The 17667-nt window shown below is 40.9% G+C and overlaps 1 protein-coding gene across 1 annotated transcript; it reads left to right on the top strand.

The window, feature by feature from the left end:
* The first annotated feature begins 8013 nt into the window (after window positions 1-8013).
* LOC118247332 (von Willebrand factor D and EGF domain-containing protein-like) lies at window positions 8014-17398 on the top strand. The gene is made up of 5 exons (XM_035545167.2): window positions 8014-8266; window positions 11605-11700; window positions 14370-14474; window positions 15246-15341; window positions 16960-17398. Exons 1-5 carry the CDS (start codon window positions 8014-8016, stop codon window positions 17067-17069), a joined length of 660 nt encoding a protein of 219 aa, XP_035401060.1. The 3' UTR covers window positions 17070-17398.
* The last annotated feature ends 269 nt before the right edge of the window (window positions 17399-17667 follow it).

The raw sequence follows: 17667 nt of genomic DNA on the forward strand, positions 1-17667 counted from the left end.
TGCATTAGCAAATGGGGTTTCTTGTGTTCTGGAATTTGATTCAGGATTTATTGATTGGGACTAGGCTAGAATGTCAGGCCACCTCCATCTCTGTATTCATGTGCTTGTGTTCAGAGGTGTGCATGCATGTACAAGGCTCCCCTGTTATAAAAAAGTGAAATTAAGGACTGCATTACCTGCCCTAGGAGCTCAAAATACAGACACAAAAAATAACAGTTTAAAAATTAAATATTATTTTTTAGAAGTTGGCAGAAATTAGGAAGCTTCAAGAAGTTTATCCGCTTGGGTTTCCTGGGATTGTATTCTTGAGCTCTTTTTCGCAGCTATTAGGAATTAGAAATGCTTTTAGAGTTGAAGCTACTCACAGGGTTCCAGAATCTGAAGACTTAGGCAAAACACACAACAAAAACAGCTGTAAAAATCCTTCACAATTGGCGGTATTGTAAATATAAAAATATCACAGTTACTACTAAACAACAGGTAGTAAGTCTTCGCAGTACATATAGACAAAAGCATCCATCAGAGTTGGTGCCCATCAAGGGGCTCAGCTTAAATGCAGGCACAGAGATCTGAGATCAGCTATTAAGTGGGCTGCTCAAAGACAGATGGCTATAACAAAGATCATGTTTCTTTGTGTGTGTGTGTGTGTTAAATGTTAAAATGTCCTGTATTCCTGGATCTATTCACTTCTTCCTCCCATTATCCACACACAAATGAGTCAGAAGGCCTGCTGTCCGCACTGGGGCCTGCCTCCCAAATAGTTCTTTCAGCGTGCCAAGTGCAGTACTTGCGGTTGTGCAGCCTGCAAAGACACTAATGTTGTATTTTAGTGAAAAAGACGTGTCTTGGTTCCATAGTTTCACCAGGCTGTGGTACTAATGGTATTCATCTGGTCGTGTAGGTCTATGTTAACTAATTTTCATTGATACTAGTGGCCATTTCACTTGGTTGGTTGGCTAACATGAATTTTAATTCAGCATCAACCTGATTGCCCTGATGTTAAAGACCTCGGTTGGCAACTCTTCTCAAGTTTCTTGGGCCCAGATTCGAGACATGTGATCCTTTGGCGTGATCATACCTGTGCAGGCTGGAAAGATATCTACTGTGCTTAAGATGGAGGATAGCTTTCTTTAGAAATAAACTATTACTTGACTTCTTTCTTCTTTCGCAATCATTTCCTGGCCAAGCTTTCACAGATCATATGAAATGTTTGGTGCAAGTTTCAAATCATGTCAGCACGTCTAAAACAAACAAATAATACCACATATATCCCAGCTTTGCTGTTAATTCTAAATGGGAGTTTCCTAACAACTTCCTGTTGCCTCAGCATTTGTAAAAAGGTTGTGTTATTTAACTGTCCCTCAGGAGTGCTGTGAAAATTAGCACAATCAGGCAACATCGATAATGAACTTTAAACTTGTCAAGTGCTGCTAAGATTCTAAGTATCATTTGCTATTTGTCTGAGTTGCCACTTTATTTGTTCAGAGGTAGAATTAAGATACTGCGACTTAATGATATGAAAACCATGAAAACATGTATTAAACCAAATTTATTAACCATCAGCTGCCAAACTAAAGTCTTCTCTGTTTGTGGACAGTAAAGAACTGATTGTACTTTTTTTTTTACTTTTTTTTTGTTTTTAATAAGGGAGCATTCACAGTGCTGATGTTTTGAATGAATTCCAGCATGAGTAATTACATCCCACCATATCTAAATATCAATTAGACATGGTCTTTTTTCACTCATTTCCTGTTCCACATTGCTGGGTTGTGTTGCTGAGCACTGTTGAACAGTAGGCACATTCACCCTAAAGTTGGCAGCATTTTTCTGGCAGACAAAGTGATATCTTTATGACCCGAGGATGAGTCTCTGGATACTTCCACAGACACTGGTTTTGCTCCGGGGCAGCTTGAGTGGTGTTACTTTGGCTTACATCTGCATAAGAGTGTGTAGGGATTATGGTACAATAACAGCTATATAAATACCAAATGATTAATAAAATTTGATACCTACTGTGGACAGGTGATGGGTATAAAGCAGAATCCTGTAAAGCACAGATTTAACTTCTGGAACGATATAAAATTCACTGCTCAATAGTGGGGCAGGAGAAAAAACCTGTCTCAATTAGTATTTACTCTTAGGATTTTCCTCAAGTTCATCAGGAGGAATTGTGAATATGGGCTTTCCACTTCAATTAATTTACAGAACATTAGGTCCCTGGTATTTGTACTGTGTTCAGTGATGGTGGTATCTAAGTTATACTCAGTAGTTACACCAAGTGCTATTCAATTATTCTTTTCATTGGATATTATGCCAAATTTCTTTGAGGGCAAAACATAAGATTCAGTGAACAAAAAAATTGTTTATTTATGAGGGACATGGTTGAGAGCCCTCAAGTAGTGAGGAAATCAAATTCTTTTCATTTGCTTGTGAGCTCACTTCAGCACCTCAGCAGAGTATATTAAAAAAGGACTATTTCCGTTTGACTTCATAAAATACTGAGCCTTTTAAACTCCACGTCAAAATTCAAGGTACTTGGCACCTTGCAATATCATGCCCTGCTGGGATGTAGGGCCTGATACCACAGTGTTGAAGACAACGGGGAGACTTCTGTGTGGCTCCAAAGGAAGCTGCATGAAATGTCTAGGAGTTTCAGTTCATCTGGACTTTGATCTTTAGGAGTCATGGCCATATATGAAAGACAGATTTTGTTTCCGCTGAAGCTGATGGGTGTGTGCTTTGCTCGGCACCTTTCAGGTGGTGCTTAGGACACTTACAGAACTGGGCTGATCTTACGACCTAAACTATGAGCAGAAAATTCTTTACTACAGTGAGACTGGGCTCAGCTTTCAAAAGGAATAAAATGGGATGGTCTTTGTGTAAGCACTTGGTCCTTCCTTGTGGAAGCGACTAACCAAGGTGATGGGCAGCAGAAGATTAGGGCCTTGTTTTATAAAATTGCAACTTTGAAACAACACTTTGTGAAATCACATTAAGAGCCACTGGCCTAACTGCTTTGTAGAAATGGAAGATGTCTTAGCTTAGACATCACCAAACACCTCCACGAGATGGAATTAAATTCAACTGTAAACTTAATTCCTTGTTGGAAGTGGAGCTGTTTGCAAGGGAAAGAGACAAGCCTTGAATTTTTTGCTCAGTAAACATATAACAGGTAAAAAAAAAAAAAAAATTATTTTCCTGATAGGTAATTTACATCCAGAGTTCAAACAATGGAGTAGTGATGGAGTGACCTTGGCTTGCCCAAAACAGAGATTTGAAAAGTATTAAACTGTTTGTACTGAGCGTGGCTGGTCTTTTAACAATACTCGTGTATTGCTCGGGGATACCCAGAGTCTCCAGGCACAAATTTATTCTTCACTATAATTGGAAATGCCTAGAAAAGGTGACAGTGTGAGAGATTTATAACTAATCACAACAATTGAAGTGTTCATTCTAAAATACCTCGCTAACAGATTACCACTTCCATGTTTCTATCTCGTAAACAATATAAATCTGTGAACAAGGATTTCAGCACACTTCAGCCTTATTATTGGTTAAACATCACATATAGCGAGTTTGCCATTACATGAAGAATATTACTTATTCTAATAATTGTTTCAAAAGTTTCGTAAAGGGCTGGCATCCTTTGGAAGAATATATTTGTTTGAGATAAATTAGCGCTTCATATCATGAAGTGAGGTCTAGATGCACTAATGGAGATAATCTACATGCAATCCATGCAGGCCCTTAATTTTAAATTCCAGTAAGAGATGTGCGTGCGCATGCTTGTACAAATATAACTTCTGTTCACCTAATTCATACGTGGGCATGTTTGAAAATAAATTCATATATCATTGTCTGTCTTTCAGCAGAGTTATACTGGCTTTTGTATTTATTTTTCAAATACCTCCATGGCCCAATTGCAGTGAGAGACAGACCAGTATGCCAACTGTCAACAAATAAGACTGATGTTGGTCATAAGTTGCTATTATCTGAAAGATTTGGCAGGGGTTTGAGTTGGGATACAGCTTTGAACACTGCTACTTAACTGTGTCATTACTTGATGGCTCGTCTATAAATGATAGAACGATGATCAAATTATGCTGAAAGGTACTTATACACGTGCATATTAATTGTGATGCTACACTGATATACAAAGTGCCAGCTCTGTATATCTGGATGACACGTTATTAGAAATAATTAAGTACAGCACTGAGTCCAGATGTAACAGTTCAGCTGTGATTGTGTCAGTGCTTTGAAATTGCACATACTGCACAGTGCTGGGAAAGTAGCTAGCTGTATAACACCTCCTAACACTACTTCCCACCCCAGTAAATCTACTTAATTAACAAACTAATCCTGCTTTATTATTGTGTAGCACCACAGTGCAATTACCCTCTAAAAATTCATATCCTGCTTTCTAGGCTTACCATTGTCTTACAAGTCAGTACTTTTGAGAGCAAGTTGTGCTGTACCATGGCTGGCCGACCAATAAAATGTGAAGTTCTCTGCTAATACAATGTAATAAGTCCTTGAAAATAGGCAAGAGATATGTGCGTGTTCTAGGATGGTGAGAAGTGGGGTTCTCATGGAATTGTGGGAGAGCCCAGCCTTGTACCTACCTTGCCTTACATGGAGCAGAATCCCAACTCCACATGAGTATCCTCATTCCTGCAGCATGTCGCTGAGGACCTTAGCTTGGGTTATAATGCAGGTTTGATTTCATCCCTGTATTCTCTAGACTGGAGAGCAGTGCCCCTGAAGAGGCAGTTAAATATTGCTATCTATGATGCAGGTAGACATCAGAACAGAAGGATTTAGATGCTCCTTCCTCTACTGCTTAAATAAGCAAGAGATGAGTCTCTAAATGTTGCAGTTCTAAAACTGCGAAATGTGAGCCCTACTTAGCAACTTCAATAACCATCTTTTCTTTTTTTTTTAAATCAGATTGTGCTTCTTGGAATAAAACATGTCTGATACATGGTGACATTTCTGTTTTCAGTGAGAGCCTCTGTTAACGTGACACAAACCCTTTAAAATGCAGACATGCACTCAGCAAATTTGATAAGCCCTGAGATGAATTTAGATGCACAAAGATGGTGAAGCAACCTAATCCTTCCTACAGAAGATAATGTTTAAACAAATTTCTTTCATTCAATGAAAAACCTGGGCAAGCTTATTTAATATAATCTTTGCATTTAATTAGCTCTGCTGAAGGAGTACTTACCATATTTCAAAATACGATTTATTTTCTTTTGTATTAATTATTTTAAGATCCTCAAAGGAAACCTGGAGAGAGAGGTGGGAAAAAAGACGGAAAAATGGAGTTGGGGGGAAGGCTCTTAATTAATCTGAGTCATCAGAAGTCATCTTTTTGGAATAGGGTAGATGGGATATGGGATTGAAAATAAATAGTACTTTAAAAGTCAGACTCCCTACATGCATAATGAAGAATACTCATTAAAACGCAAAAAGAATTCTGTGTGAATGAATTGTTGCTAGGCATTGATATAAGAAATGCACGCTTACATGCTAAACTGTCATATGGAGAAAAGTCAAAAATAGAAAAATAATTCTGTAAAGAACTCAATATGGTCAAAATTATTGGCAGAACTCAAGGAAGTGTAAAATTGTGATGTACCCAAAGAACAATATACCCCAGAGTCAATGTCTCCATTCTTTCTGTATCTTTTTGCTGTTGCGAGGTTAGCATAAACAAAGCTATTCCTTTTGGGAAGAATTTATTCCTCAATATATTTCTAGCAAGTAATTTTACCGAGAGTGCTATAACTGCACAATCCAATTACCCTCATGCTTTCAAGAGGGAACAGTGTATATACAAACAGGAGACCCTGCTCTCCTCAACACAACTGGAACTGCAATATGAACAGCATTTTGACTTTTTTTATTCTAGATGTCATATTCTGTTAATTTGCTAACTTATGCACAAGCAATTAAATCACCTTTTTTTTTTTTTTTTTTTTCCTGCAGCATCAACATTACACCAAGGGGTGTTTGCAACTTTGCACTGCACAGGATGAATGTAATTGTATGTGTATTGGTATCATCTAAAAGTTGCTATGGTTGCCTGGGTACAAGCAAGAGGAGAATTGTGCCCATTTTAGGCAGTTATTTAGTATTGTACTTACAGGCTTCTCTTGTTTAATCATTTAACATGTCACTTTGTTCCTTGAAAAGCTAAATACGGTCTTGTAAATATCATATTACACTCACCTTAATTTTTGCAAAAAGCCAGACAGCACACTATATTAGCAACAGAATTGCCTTATATTTTAATCCTTCTAGGAACTGTATGTTCCAAGTACAGGGATGAAATCCAGTTTTCCAACAGAAACAGTATATATATTTTTTTCTTTTTATTCTATCAAGCAATTACACAAACTTTAATTTCCAATTAAAGTGAACTCACTTATTAGGCAACAAGTCATGCTGTTTTATGCTAGTCACAAAACTAGTTGGAAGTCAAATCTCACTGGTTAAGTAAAGCTTGTTTATTTTTCTCTAGTTCTACAAGATGCATGAGGTTTATTTCACTTTTCTGTACACAATTTGTATAAATGTTTTTACTATCCTTTTATTGCTATTAGTCAATAAAGCTCCCCTGAAAAAAATCCCTTGGGCTTGATCTTGGCATTGAAAGTATTTGCTTTCTCTGGGAATTACTTAAAGTGATAGGATGTGCTTATGAAAGATGGGAATAAGGAGGGGAAAAAAAAACAACTTTCTCATCATTTTGTCCCCCATGTTCTTGCGACTGAAGATAAATATTTGAAATATTGCTGTTTGATTTTTTTTTCCACAAAATTTTATCCAAACAATACATTCCCAGAGACTGCATGTTGGTTGAGGAAGTAGCTTGAAAGTCATTTTCCTTCTGTTTTTCCATCTGCAAAATGGCAGTGAGTTTAATAACTCAGCCCTCTTTCTCCTTCATATTCCCTTTCAAATACTGTCATAGTATCCACGTCTGATATTGACTTTCAAGATGAAAGTGAGTAGAAGCTAGAGTTTGTAGTCTAGAAGAGGCAGGATGATCAGTCATATTACAAGAGCTGCGGCTACAACTTAGAGATGACAACTTAGAGATGTCATCCTGAGAACAGGTGCAATGGTCAACAAAAGGCATGGTTCATGGTAAGATGGGCTCACCTGAACTGCACACAGCGTAGTCTACCTGGTAGCTGCTCAGTCATTAAACTCTTTATGTGGTGGCTGTGTATCTCTCTCAAAATATGGGTATATAAAGGAAGCTGTGGGGAGCTGGGGGTCAGCCTCTTCTCACAGGTAACTAGTAATAGGACTAGAGGGAATGGCCCCAAGTTGTGCTGGGGAGGTTCAGGTTGGGAATTAGGAGACATTTCTTTTCAGAAAGAGGCGTCAGGCATTGGGATGGGTTGCCCAGGGAGGTGGAGAAATCACCATCCCTGGGGGTGTTCAAGGAACGGTTGGACCTGGTGCTTAGGGACGTGGTTTAGTGGGTGACATTGGTAGTAGGGGGATGGTTGGACCAGATGATCTTGGAGGTCTTTTCCAACCTTAATGATTCTATGATTTAGCATTGGCCATCCAGCTTCACGAGCACTGGGTGACATTCTGCAGGCAGGTCTCCGCTTTAACAACACTCCCTGGTTTGAAAGAATTTCATCAAGCCATGGGTTTTTACATTTGTACTGTCCCAAAGAGTAGGGGTGCAAGACCTCATCCCTGCTCATTTAGGAAGTCCAGGAGGTGCCAAAGGAGCCCTGTGCTAGCGGGCCCGGCACTATTTGGGGGGTCGCTTAGCTCCCCAGCTGCGGATCCCAGCCTCCGCCCCGCGCCCCTCACAGACAGCCGGGGGTGTGTGAGACGGGCTGGGGTGAAAGGGTGAGGAGGAGGAGGAGAAAACTGACAGGGGGAAAAGCGAGGGGGGCGTGCATGAGCGGGGGGAGAAAGGGGAGTGAGCGGGAGCGGCGGGCGGCGGAGCGGAGCGGGCCGGCGGCGAGCTGCCGGGCCATGGCGCGGCGGGCCGGGGGCGGCGGTGGCTGCGGTGATGGCGGCGGGGGGGTCCCCCGGCGGCTGGTGCTGTGGCTGGCCCTGTGGGGGCTGTGGGGCGGCGGCGGTGCCCAGCCCGGCCGGGGGACTGCCATGCCCTGGGGCTGGGGCCCGGCGGCGGCCTGCAGCCCCCGCTGCCTGCACGGCGGGCTGTGCCTCGGCAACGGCACCTGCCTCTGCTCCAAGGGCTACGAGGGCGAGCTCTGCCAGCACGGTAACGGGATGGGGTTCGGGTGTGGGGATGGGGTTCGGGTGTGGGGCAGGAGGGGGGTGATGTGGGGTGGATGGAGGCAGGGTGAAGGGAACGGTGCTGAGGGCGCAGCCGGCAGTCAGCAGGTGGGTGAAGATGCTCGCTTGGGTGTGAAATGGTGGTGCCTCAGCGGGTCGCGTTTTATCGTCTGAAGAGCCTTTAAATACCTGTTTGTTGAATAAGCTTCGGCATCGCCTTCCCTTTGCCGTTTTCTCTGAGTGTAAACCCCCCTGGGCAAGGGTTGATGCCTTTGGAGGGCTGACGGCTGTCTGGACCTGAGCAACGTTAGGCGGTGCTGCCGGGTGGGGTTGGTGAGATGAGTGCTGAGGAAAAGGTAAAAATGTGTGTAGAAAGCAGGTTGTTTGCTGGGTCCCCCGTTTGTTCAGAGCACGCCATGCTCATAAAAATACAGGAGCTTATTTCCTAGATATAACCTTACCCACGGAGTTGCTTGCACACCCCGTTTCTGTGGTGGGTAAGTTGGGATGAACGGAAAGGTCTGTTCCTGCTGGTCTCCAAGGGGAGATGAAGTATTTCTGAAAGTGTTGCTCAATGCACAAAATGCTAGCGAGAAGAGTTTCAATTTAAACCCTGTTTAGTGTAATGTTCCCAATTTTTAATTTTCTTCAAAAGTTGAACTCTAGAGTACTGTGGCTAATAATTGCTACAACTCAGTATCAGGAGAAGCTCTGTTGCCTTATGTCTTGTCCTGTAGGAAGAGGTAATGCAATTTGTACTGTATTTCTCCTAGTTCTCAGTGCACTTCATCTAAAATGTCATTCTTCTAAACTTTGAAATGGGATGCATCAGGGAGCGTCCTGAGCCACTTCTGTGACAGGTGCTGAAAATTTCACCTCGTACTGCAGTCACTCGGGGAGCGCTGGTTTATGGAGAACCAGGGTTAGCGGGCGGTGGGTTATGGTGCCCGGTAACACACTGCGTAGTGGGGATGAGTAGCGGTGCCGTGAGAGCTTTTTCCAGACAAATGTTGGACTCTAGCCCTGCCTGGCTTTAGTGGAGGTGTGAAAGATCATCAGAGACACAGGTTTATTTATGAGCTAGAGTGGTGAACGATCTGCTATTGTTAAGGGAACCACTGCTTGCTCCGATAAGGCCATCAATGGAGAAAACAACTGTGAAGAAATGAGACCTCATCCCTTGCTCTGTCAAGAAAACCCACTGAGTTAACTTCTTATTTTCCTCTTCTTGCTCACAGAAATCATAGAAATGAAAGATGGGACATGTCCATCTGACTCTGTGTGCGTGGTGGGGTTGTGGGGTTGTGCTGTGTTTTTTATGTTAATACCATGGTCTTGAAATAGTGGGGTAAAAAAAAAAAAGTGCTTGTGATGTCTCTAGTCTTCCCTGACTGTTGAGAAAATACAGATGGAAAGGAGAAAATCTGTCATTTAAAAAAAAAATCCAGTGTTAGGAAAAAAAAAGTTATTTTTTCTTTGCTTTTAAATAGATGGTCTTCAAACTCTAACTGGAATTTGTGGTTGCAAGCTAAATGGATATAATAACATGCACAGATCCTTGTTCAGTATAGGCTGTGAAATAACCGAACCTGTGGAATTGCAAAACATGGACATAATAGAGGGAAAAACTTGAGCAAGACTCTTCCTAGTGCAATTCTCTCTGGTTGAGTGGATTTCTCAGAAGAAGAGTTTTACTGCTTAGCCTTCTTGCTCCACGTGGGATTGCAGTGACATGCCAGGCAAGCATGTTGTGGTGGCAGGTTCTACCTGTCCTGAGAGCTCACTGGTCACTGGGATATTGCAAAATACTTCGGGGTGTTTTTAGCATAGCTTTTATTCTAGCGAGAAGCTGCAGATCAGATTCCTCCCGTGTATTGGAGATACAGCCTTGCTTATTCTGGGAAGTCGAAGAGCAGTTGCTTATATTTTGGCAAAGTGTAAAACGAGCATAAGGAGAAGATGTGCAGTTTGTAGGCTGCAGATTTCAGGACAAAGTTCTTTCACGCTACCCCAGCTCAGTATTGAAATGCCTTCTAAAAGGTGTTTGGCTTACGGAGAGCTTTCAGCTCTATAAATTCTATAAATACACAGAAACATAGAATCACTCAGGCTGGAAAAGACCTCTAAGTTCATCTAGTCCAACCTTTAGTCCAACCATATGGGAAAGTATCTGCCTGTCCAAATGGTAATAGTTAGCAGATGAGAATAGTGGTGTAGGGTTCCAGCACTGCATAATACACAGAGCTGTGCTTTTGGGATCTCATTGCTATTCTTCTGGTTCCTTTCTGTTGCACACCAGCTCTTCCCTCTTGCTGTTTTCTTCATGTAAGTGGTGTCAGATTTAACTGTTAGGTCGTCGGGGCAAAGATGCTCTCTTGCTCTGTACGTGACTCCACAGTGGTATTCTGATACTGATATTAGTATGTTTTTTTAGCATAAATAAAATAAGCCTTATAAAACTGGGAAAAAAAAAAAACAACAGAGAAATAGAATTTTCCCGAGGTGGAGATATTTTAATTTATGGCATTTCCAATGAACTGAAAGCATCTAGTAAAACAGTTAAGCAGTGCTGAGTGCTGAATGTTCCTTTCATACGTGTCTGTATCCTTTATTTGCATGCAATATTCATTGTGCAGATATTAATGTATTCTTCAGTTGGATTTTGCCCTGATGTTGCCACCAAGCAGTGTGGTGTTACTCAGTGCTTACTTTTTTCCTCTTCGTCAAGACTTCTCACTCATCCAGTCAAAAGACAAAGCAAAGTCATGCAGAGAGCTCATCTCGCACCTGTAGGTAATTCAAATCAGACTCTCTGAAACACATAGCTTCCTAAAATTTGGGTGTGAATAAATGTGTGTTTTCTCAGAAACCAGAGGTGGCTGAGGAATGATTTATGAAAATCCTAGCAAGGATTTGCAAAATTGAGCTTCTTATTCATGCCTTAAACAACACATCCAAGCTGCTGGCAATGAAAGAGTTGTGGAATCTAGGATGGCCGCAGATGCTTTTCTCCCAACAAATGATTTAGTTATGACAGAAGTTACATCCATCTTGGATGATTTCTAAATGGGCATTTCAGACAGGTCTTTGAGAGGCCAGCTGAGGAAAAAAAATAAAAATAAGAGAGTGACAAAGAAGGAAGTGATGACTTATCTCTCTGTGCATGGAAATTTTTTCATCGGCAGTGTGGGATGGCAGAGCAAACGTATCTTAGGAAATGTGAAGACAAACTGAGTACTCACAGTCTAAAATAATGCACATTTCTCATGTACTTAAGTATTAGCTTTGGTAAGCTTCACCAAGGTTTGTTTGTCTTTCTTACAGCCACGTGTTATCCAAAATGCAAAAATGGTGGGGAATGTCTGAGGCCTGGAAAATGCAGATGTCCACCCGGCTATGGGGGTAGATACTGTCATAAGGGTGAGTAAAACCCAAACAAGTGATAGCTTGGAAACACTCCAAGTTTGAAAACAGACAAAATGGATTTGGGACTTCTCAAGTGCAGGCTTAATGCTCTTTGAAATAATGACCTTAATTTCTTAGACCTCTGACTGTACTGTCAAAAAATGTACATCCTAGAGGATCTGTGTGCTTGCAGGATAATAGTGTGGAGTATATGTATTTGTTCTTGTTTGAGAATTTCTTGTGAGAAATTGAGAGGATTTTCTCCCTTGTAAATGCATTGTTTATGTGTTTGTAAATATTTTGTGTTTTAAATGCTGTTTAGCTGTAGAGCAGACTTTTTTTTCTAATTAATTTCATCAGATGATTTGTATAGGTACATATTTCAGTGTTAGGTGTTTGAAACTTTTATGTACCTGCAAGATAGTAATGCTGAGGGCAAGCTGCTAAAGTTACAAGTAGCGTTGTGCTGCTGATAGGTAAGGGGAGATGGCAGAGATGAGGAGTACCAAAGACCAATTTTTATGGTTTTGTGAAGCCTACTGAATATATGCACAGGTTGGAAAAGGTGATCCAAGAAAACGTTGTTTTGTTATGAACTCACCAGACTACTGGTATAACTCCTGAGCTCTGCGATAAAAGGTGAAGCAAACTTCAAAACAGTTTAAAGGGAAAACAACGTAGTAGGCAGGATATCCCAAGAGAGTGAAGGAAAAGAAATCTTTGTTTTTCTTTCGGCAGAAAAGGCTCTGTGTATCGCTTGAAAACTTGCCAGGAGTTCTCTATGAAGAGGTACTGTTAAGTTAGTTTGGCTGTGGTCACCATGCTAAGAACTTGCTAAGCATTCTTTCTAACTGCAGTCGGAGCAGCCAGAAGCACCTCGCTGGATTCTCTGCTTATTCTTGGTGTTTATTCCGTGGGCATTTGCTGTATTTCCTTCCTAATGTTAAATAGCTACCAGAGCTTACTTGAAACATAACCTAATGTGGACTGGCTTCTGCAGCTCTCTGAAGCCTTGTTGCTGTTGGGTTGTCTGTGGGGGTTTTGGTATTTCATGAAGAAAGTGTGACCTGAGCTTACCTAGCATGGTGACATCTAAGTTTGCTGAACCTTAAATCATGGCTCTGGGATGTTAACTAGGTTGAATGGGAATTCAAATGCTAGTGATAACACTTTAATGTCAAAATTGTTAACGTTAAAGACAAATGAGAAAGATAAGGAGCTGTCTTCTAATGAAGATCTGTATAACAGTAATGTGTAATGCATTGAGAAATTACCATTCATTTTGAGTAGATTTTACAGTATTGACAGCAATGAGGTGAAGTGGAGCATGGTCAGTTTTGTTTTCCAGCAATAGGGTGTGTGTGTGTGTGTGTGTGTACATATATATTATTTCTTTAAAAACAGCTGAAAGCATATGTTGATAGGGTCTATGTGGAAGGGAAAACTTGACCTTCTCAGAAGAGTCTGAATTGGAAGCAACGTGATAGATACTACATGAACAGAAAAAGCAGAATAGGGAATTGGTTTATGTTATTACCATAGGCTAGACTTGGATCTCTATCCAAGCAAATGTGCTGCTTGTGTTTTGTGTGTTCTCCCTGTGCGGCAAAGGATGTGCTTGTGGTCACCTGTAAGGTGCAGTATTGTGGCTTACGGAGCCTGGATGTGCAAACCTGCTGTGAAGAGCCGTGTGCTATTAAATACGTCAGCTTACACTGTGTGGTAAAGAAAAACGAAAATAAGCTCTGAAGAGCTTTTCTAGCTGTGCTAGAGTAAACTTGTGGGCCCTTGCATATTCAGCCTTTGTGCCAAAAATCTGTTAGCTGAATTCATGCTCAAAACTGGTGGTAGAAGAGGGATTTAAAGCTTTTCCTAGGAAGCATCAAGCAGGCGTCCTGACTGTCCATCATTATAATGAAGGGTAGAAGCTTTTCTCCCGTAAAGTGAAGGTGCTGTATACATTTACATTCATTCTTGTGGAAGGATGCATTTGATTGTACAGAACAGCGATTATGCCATATTTCAGAGATGATAGTGCACTATGCAGTTGATACCAGTCATATGTCTGGCATAAATAATGCTTCATTAATTAGCCCTTCAGGGCTTTGACATGTAGAACAGTTCTGAAATGAGGAGACTTGCTTAGCTGACCTTTGGTAAAGCACCACTCAGCTGCATTATAGTCATAGGTTTATTTGTCAAAGTAATATCCCCTTCTCTTCTTGCTCTTGTTATGTGTAGGAACGCTCAGGGAAGGAAATATGTGAATTCTTGGCCACGTGTTGCTGACTTACCAGCTGTGATTTGGCTAGATCGATAACAATGTGCATGGCAGTAGTTACGGTGGTGTAGCAGCTGAACATTCGGTTCAGTTATTTGAGGGTGGGGAGGCACCGCAATTTTGTGCCGTAACCATAATCGTACTTGTTAGTTGGTACTCTCAGGTTAAATGCTCAACAAGCATTTATGCACGTGCTTAATTTTAACTGCGTGGTGGTGGATTGGCATGGTTCCGTCATCGTTGCTAACTTCTGATGGAGCTGTGCCTTGCTATGAACAGTCAAAATCTTAGTCTTTGCAGAAGTGATAAAACGAGTAGTCGATGGTAGGCCAGCTGTTTAAAGGTATCTGTTCAATTTCCTATGCTGCTCCTGAAACGTAGTGTGTATGCTGTCCTTCTGCAGTAAGCTGTGAAGGAGGCTGCCAAAATGGTGGGGAATGCATCTCTGTCAACGGGGTTGTGAAGTGCCTTTGTGCTTCTGGCTGGACAGGATCAAGATGCCAAGAGGGTGAGTATTTACACTCACACGCTTCATCTGTACCGCTTAAATGCCGACAGTCCCTAAGCCCTGTAAACAAGCCCTGATGGACTCTGATGAGAGAGCAGTAAAAACAAAAATAATTTGCTAGATACATCGTTGAAGTAGTCCCAGTTTTTTTTATCACTGCATTCTCAAGAGCAGAAGCCTTACTAATTTGATTTATATTAAAAAAAACACACAACCTAAACCAAACTAAACCCTGTATTTCACCTGGGAGAAAAGTTGAAGAAACTCAGATCTCAGTTAAGATGCTTGCATTGCTTTGCTGTGAAGTAGGATGATGAGATGACGTTATCGTGGCATGGGACATACGTAGTGCGTTGTGTGTTTACATATAGAAAATGTTGATGAAAATGTAAGTGCAGTGACAAAAGCATTTTTAAAAAAATTAAGAAGCTAATAACTATGGAAATGTCATTGCACTGAAACAGAAATGAGGGACCTGCGTTATTGGTATGTCTTCCAAAAAAATAGCACGAATGATTCTGCATTAAGGTGTACATTTGTCAACATTTAAACAAAAAATCTTACACAGTGTGTTTGTATTTCTATTTATTTATTTATTTTTCATTCCCGTGGCCCTGGAAATGCCTTTAGAGTAATACCAGCTGAGCATCTGACCTGGAAGAAAATGTGTTTTGCCATTTTGATTCGTATCATCCTGAATATTTCATTCTGTCAGGATTCTTTTATATCAGTTTTATAAATCCTGCTGGCTTACCCATTCTTTCTCTCTAGCAATTTGTCCTCAAGGTTGTCGGAATAATGGAGCTTGTGTGGCTCCTGGGATTTGTAGCTGTCCAGCTGGATGGGTTGGTGGAGCATGTCACTTAGGTAAATAACTTCTGACATTTTTCTTGTATCCATTTCTCTACTTGTGTGATTTATACAATATAGTGTTTAAATCTTCAGTGCCTAACAAAGCTGCTAGAAAAGTATTTTAGAAGAGTAAATGAGAGGTTTTTCTGCATACTAGAGATCTTATGTGTATGCATAAGGAATAGGTGGCTTTTCACATTGGTCAGAAAGACAGAGCTTTTCCACTTCAAGTAACTTCAGATTCAGTTTTGGTTGTCACCAAATTCATTACTTAGTGTATATTGTGTTTCGGAAATATTTTCTGTAAACTGAAACCACGGTTTAAAGAACTAAAAATGGCCATTACAGAAATGCTAACACTACTGACATGGGCTAGAAGCTTCATCAAATTTTATGGTTGTGGAGAAGTTTAACTTGCTTGAAGTGAGCTTCAGGGATAAATTGGGAGAATCAATTCCAGGTGCTCTTTACAGCCAGCTTTCGCTCACCCTTCTATGAGGATTAGTTCTGACTGACATTCCTGCTGAACAACCACTTGCATTTTACCAAATTTTGATTCACAGAAGCAGATGAATATTGTAAAACCTTTAATCTACCTAGAGCTGCGTAGGCCTGTATGCCAGTAACAGCTCTGCCCTGATGCTAAAGGCAATAATCCCAAGATGAAAAAATGAAAGCTTTTTGTTTGCTCTCTAGGAGACTGAGAGACAGCTCACTTAAACATTGCTTTTGATCTGGATAGGATGGGTGCAAAGTCTGTGGATTAAGTCCTCCTGCATATGAAATATTTGTGTGGCTCTGGGAGTCCAAATTGGCTAGCATTAGTTCTGCAATATGTGTATTGTCAAACAAACATTAACAAATAAATACTTCAGCGTTCCCATTTGATCAGGAAAATGCTTGTTCTTTGTATTCAATGGTGAATTGTGATAGAGCGTGATATTAAAAGATAAGAACGTGGCGTGCAGAGAAACTATGAAATACTTGGTTCCACTCCCTGCACCAGGAAAAATGGTGGAAATGTTCAGGTTCTTAATGTCAGAATAATCACTGTGCCTGAACTACATAGATCTCTACCCAGTTTGACCTCTCTTGGCAAAGGCACTCATAAGCAGATTGAAGCCCTCTCATTTGTTTCCTTAACTGGTGTGTAGCTGGGGGACAACTGAAGCTGTGCCTGCTCGGTTCCCCATTGCCGTTCTTCTTTCAGAGGAGTGGGGAAACACAAGGGCAATGTGTAAGCAGCAGCAAGTATGTGGTAACTGTTTCCTCGTGGATGCGTAGATCCAAGAACTGCCTTGAAAAACGTTTCAGCAGAAATTTTTATCGGTCCCTCACTCCCATGGAGGCATCCATCTAAAAATAGTCTGTACCTTAAAGAGCAATGGAAATGATAGTATTTTAAAAGGAGAATGGAGCATGAGTAAGACTAGCCGTACTGTGGCTATATTCCAGTGAAGGCCACGAGGCCATAAATTGAGAGGCATTGCTTTTCGGTTCTTCCATTATGCTTTTATTTATACTGTCCCTGTGTAGTCTCCAGGGAACAATTCTGCTAGTACAGTGAGACAAAGAAGAAAAACGATCCTGTGCTGTGCAGAAGACATACTGTGTGTCTGGTGTCTCATTTCAGCTGTATGTAAACTACCTTGTCAGCATGGAGGAAAATGCATAGCTCCAAACGTGTGCAGATGTCGACTGCCCTACTCTGGTCTACAGTGTACAAAGAAAAGGAAGGAATGAAACAACTTCAGCAAAGATAAGCTGCATTTTCTTCACCATACGGAGATGAAGTCTGGGGGAGGGAGAAATTAAACATGGTAGCTAGTTGATTTCGGGTAGCTTTTTGTCTTCAGTATATTAAGTGAATGCTTTTCTGTATGAAAGAGAAGTATTGCTGATTGTAACAAAGCCGTTATAAGTATCCAAGTGTGTTTAGTGTGTGGTGCACACTCCTGTGTGTAGTGTATGATTTTCTGCTGTTCTCATTTTTCTTCATAAGCACAAGTATTATGTCTTGGTTGATAGAGCTGACCTTTAAATAAAATTTACTCTTCAAATAAAGTGCTTCAAAATGGATCTATTCTCTTCTGTTTTTTTTTTCCATCTGACTAGAATTGATGTTTTAGTAGTGATGTGTTTTTAAAAAAGCACATGAAACAAAGCATCCTAATTCAGATCGTCAGAAGTGGATGTTAGTCCAAGTCTGATTTACCTTTGATAAGACGACACAGTTGCAAGAGGAAACTTGCAGAGTTTGCATGTCTGTGGAATAACAGCAAAGAGCAAAGCATTTTATTAAAACCCTGATTCTTGCTTTTTGTGTGCCTCCTGCCCCTCA

This window comes from Cygnus atratus, chromosome 2 (genome assembly GCF_013377495.2).
Source record: "Cygnus atratus isolate AKBS03 ecotype Queensland, Australia chromosome 2, CAtr_DNAZoo_HiC_assembly, whole genome shotgun sequence".
Classification (NCBI taxonomy): Eukaryota; Metazoa; Chordata; class Aves; order Anseriformes; family Anatidae; genus Cygnus; species Cygnus atratus.

Bases quoted from the DNA above. Each gene is read 5' to 3' on its own strand.
- LOC118247332 (XM_035545167.2), top strand. From the start codon at position 8,014: ATGGCGCGGCGGGCCGGGGGCGGCGGTGGCTGCGGTGATGGCGGCGGG. The intron at 14,475-15,245 runs GTGAGTATTTAC...CTTTCTCTCTAG, and splicing joins AGGATCAAGATGCCAAGAGG to CAATTTGTCCTCAAGGTTGT. The intron at 15,342-16,959 runs GTAAATAACTTC...GTCTCATTTCAG, and splicing joins TGGTGGAGCATGTCACTTAG to CTGTATGTAAACTACCTTGT.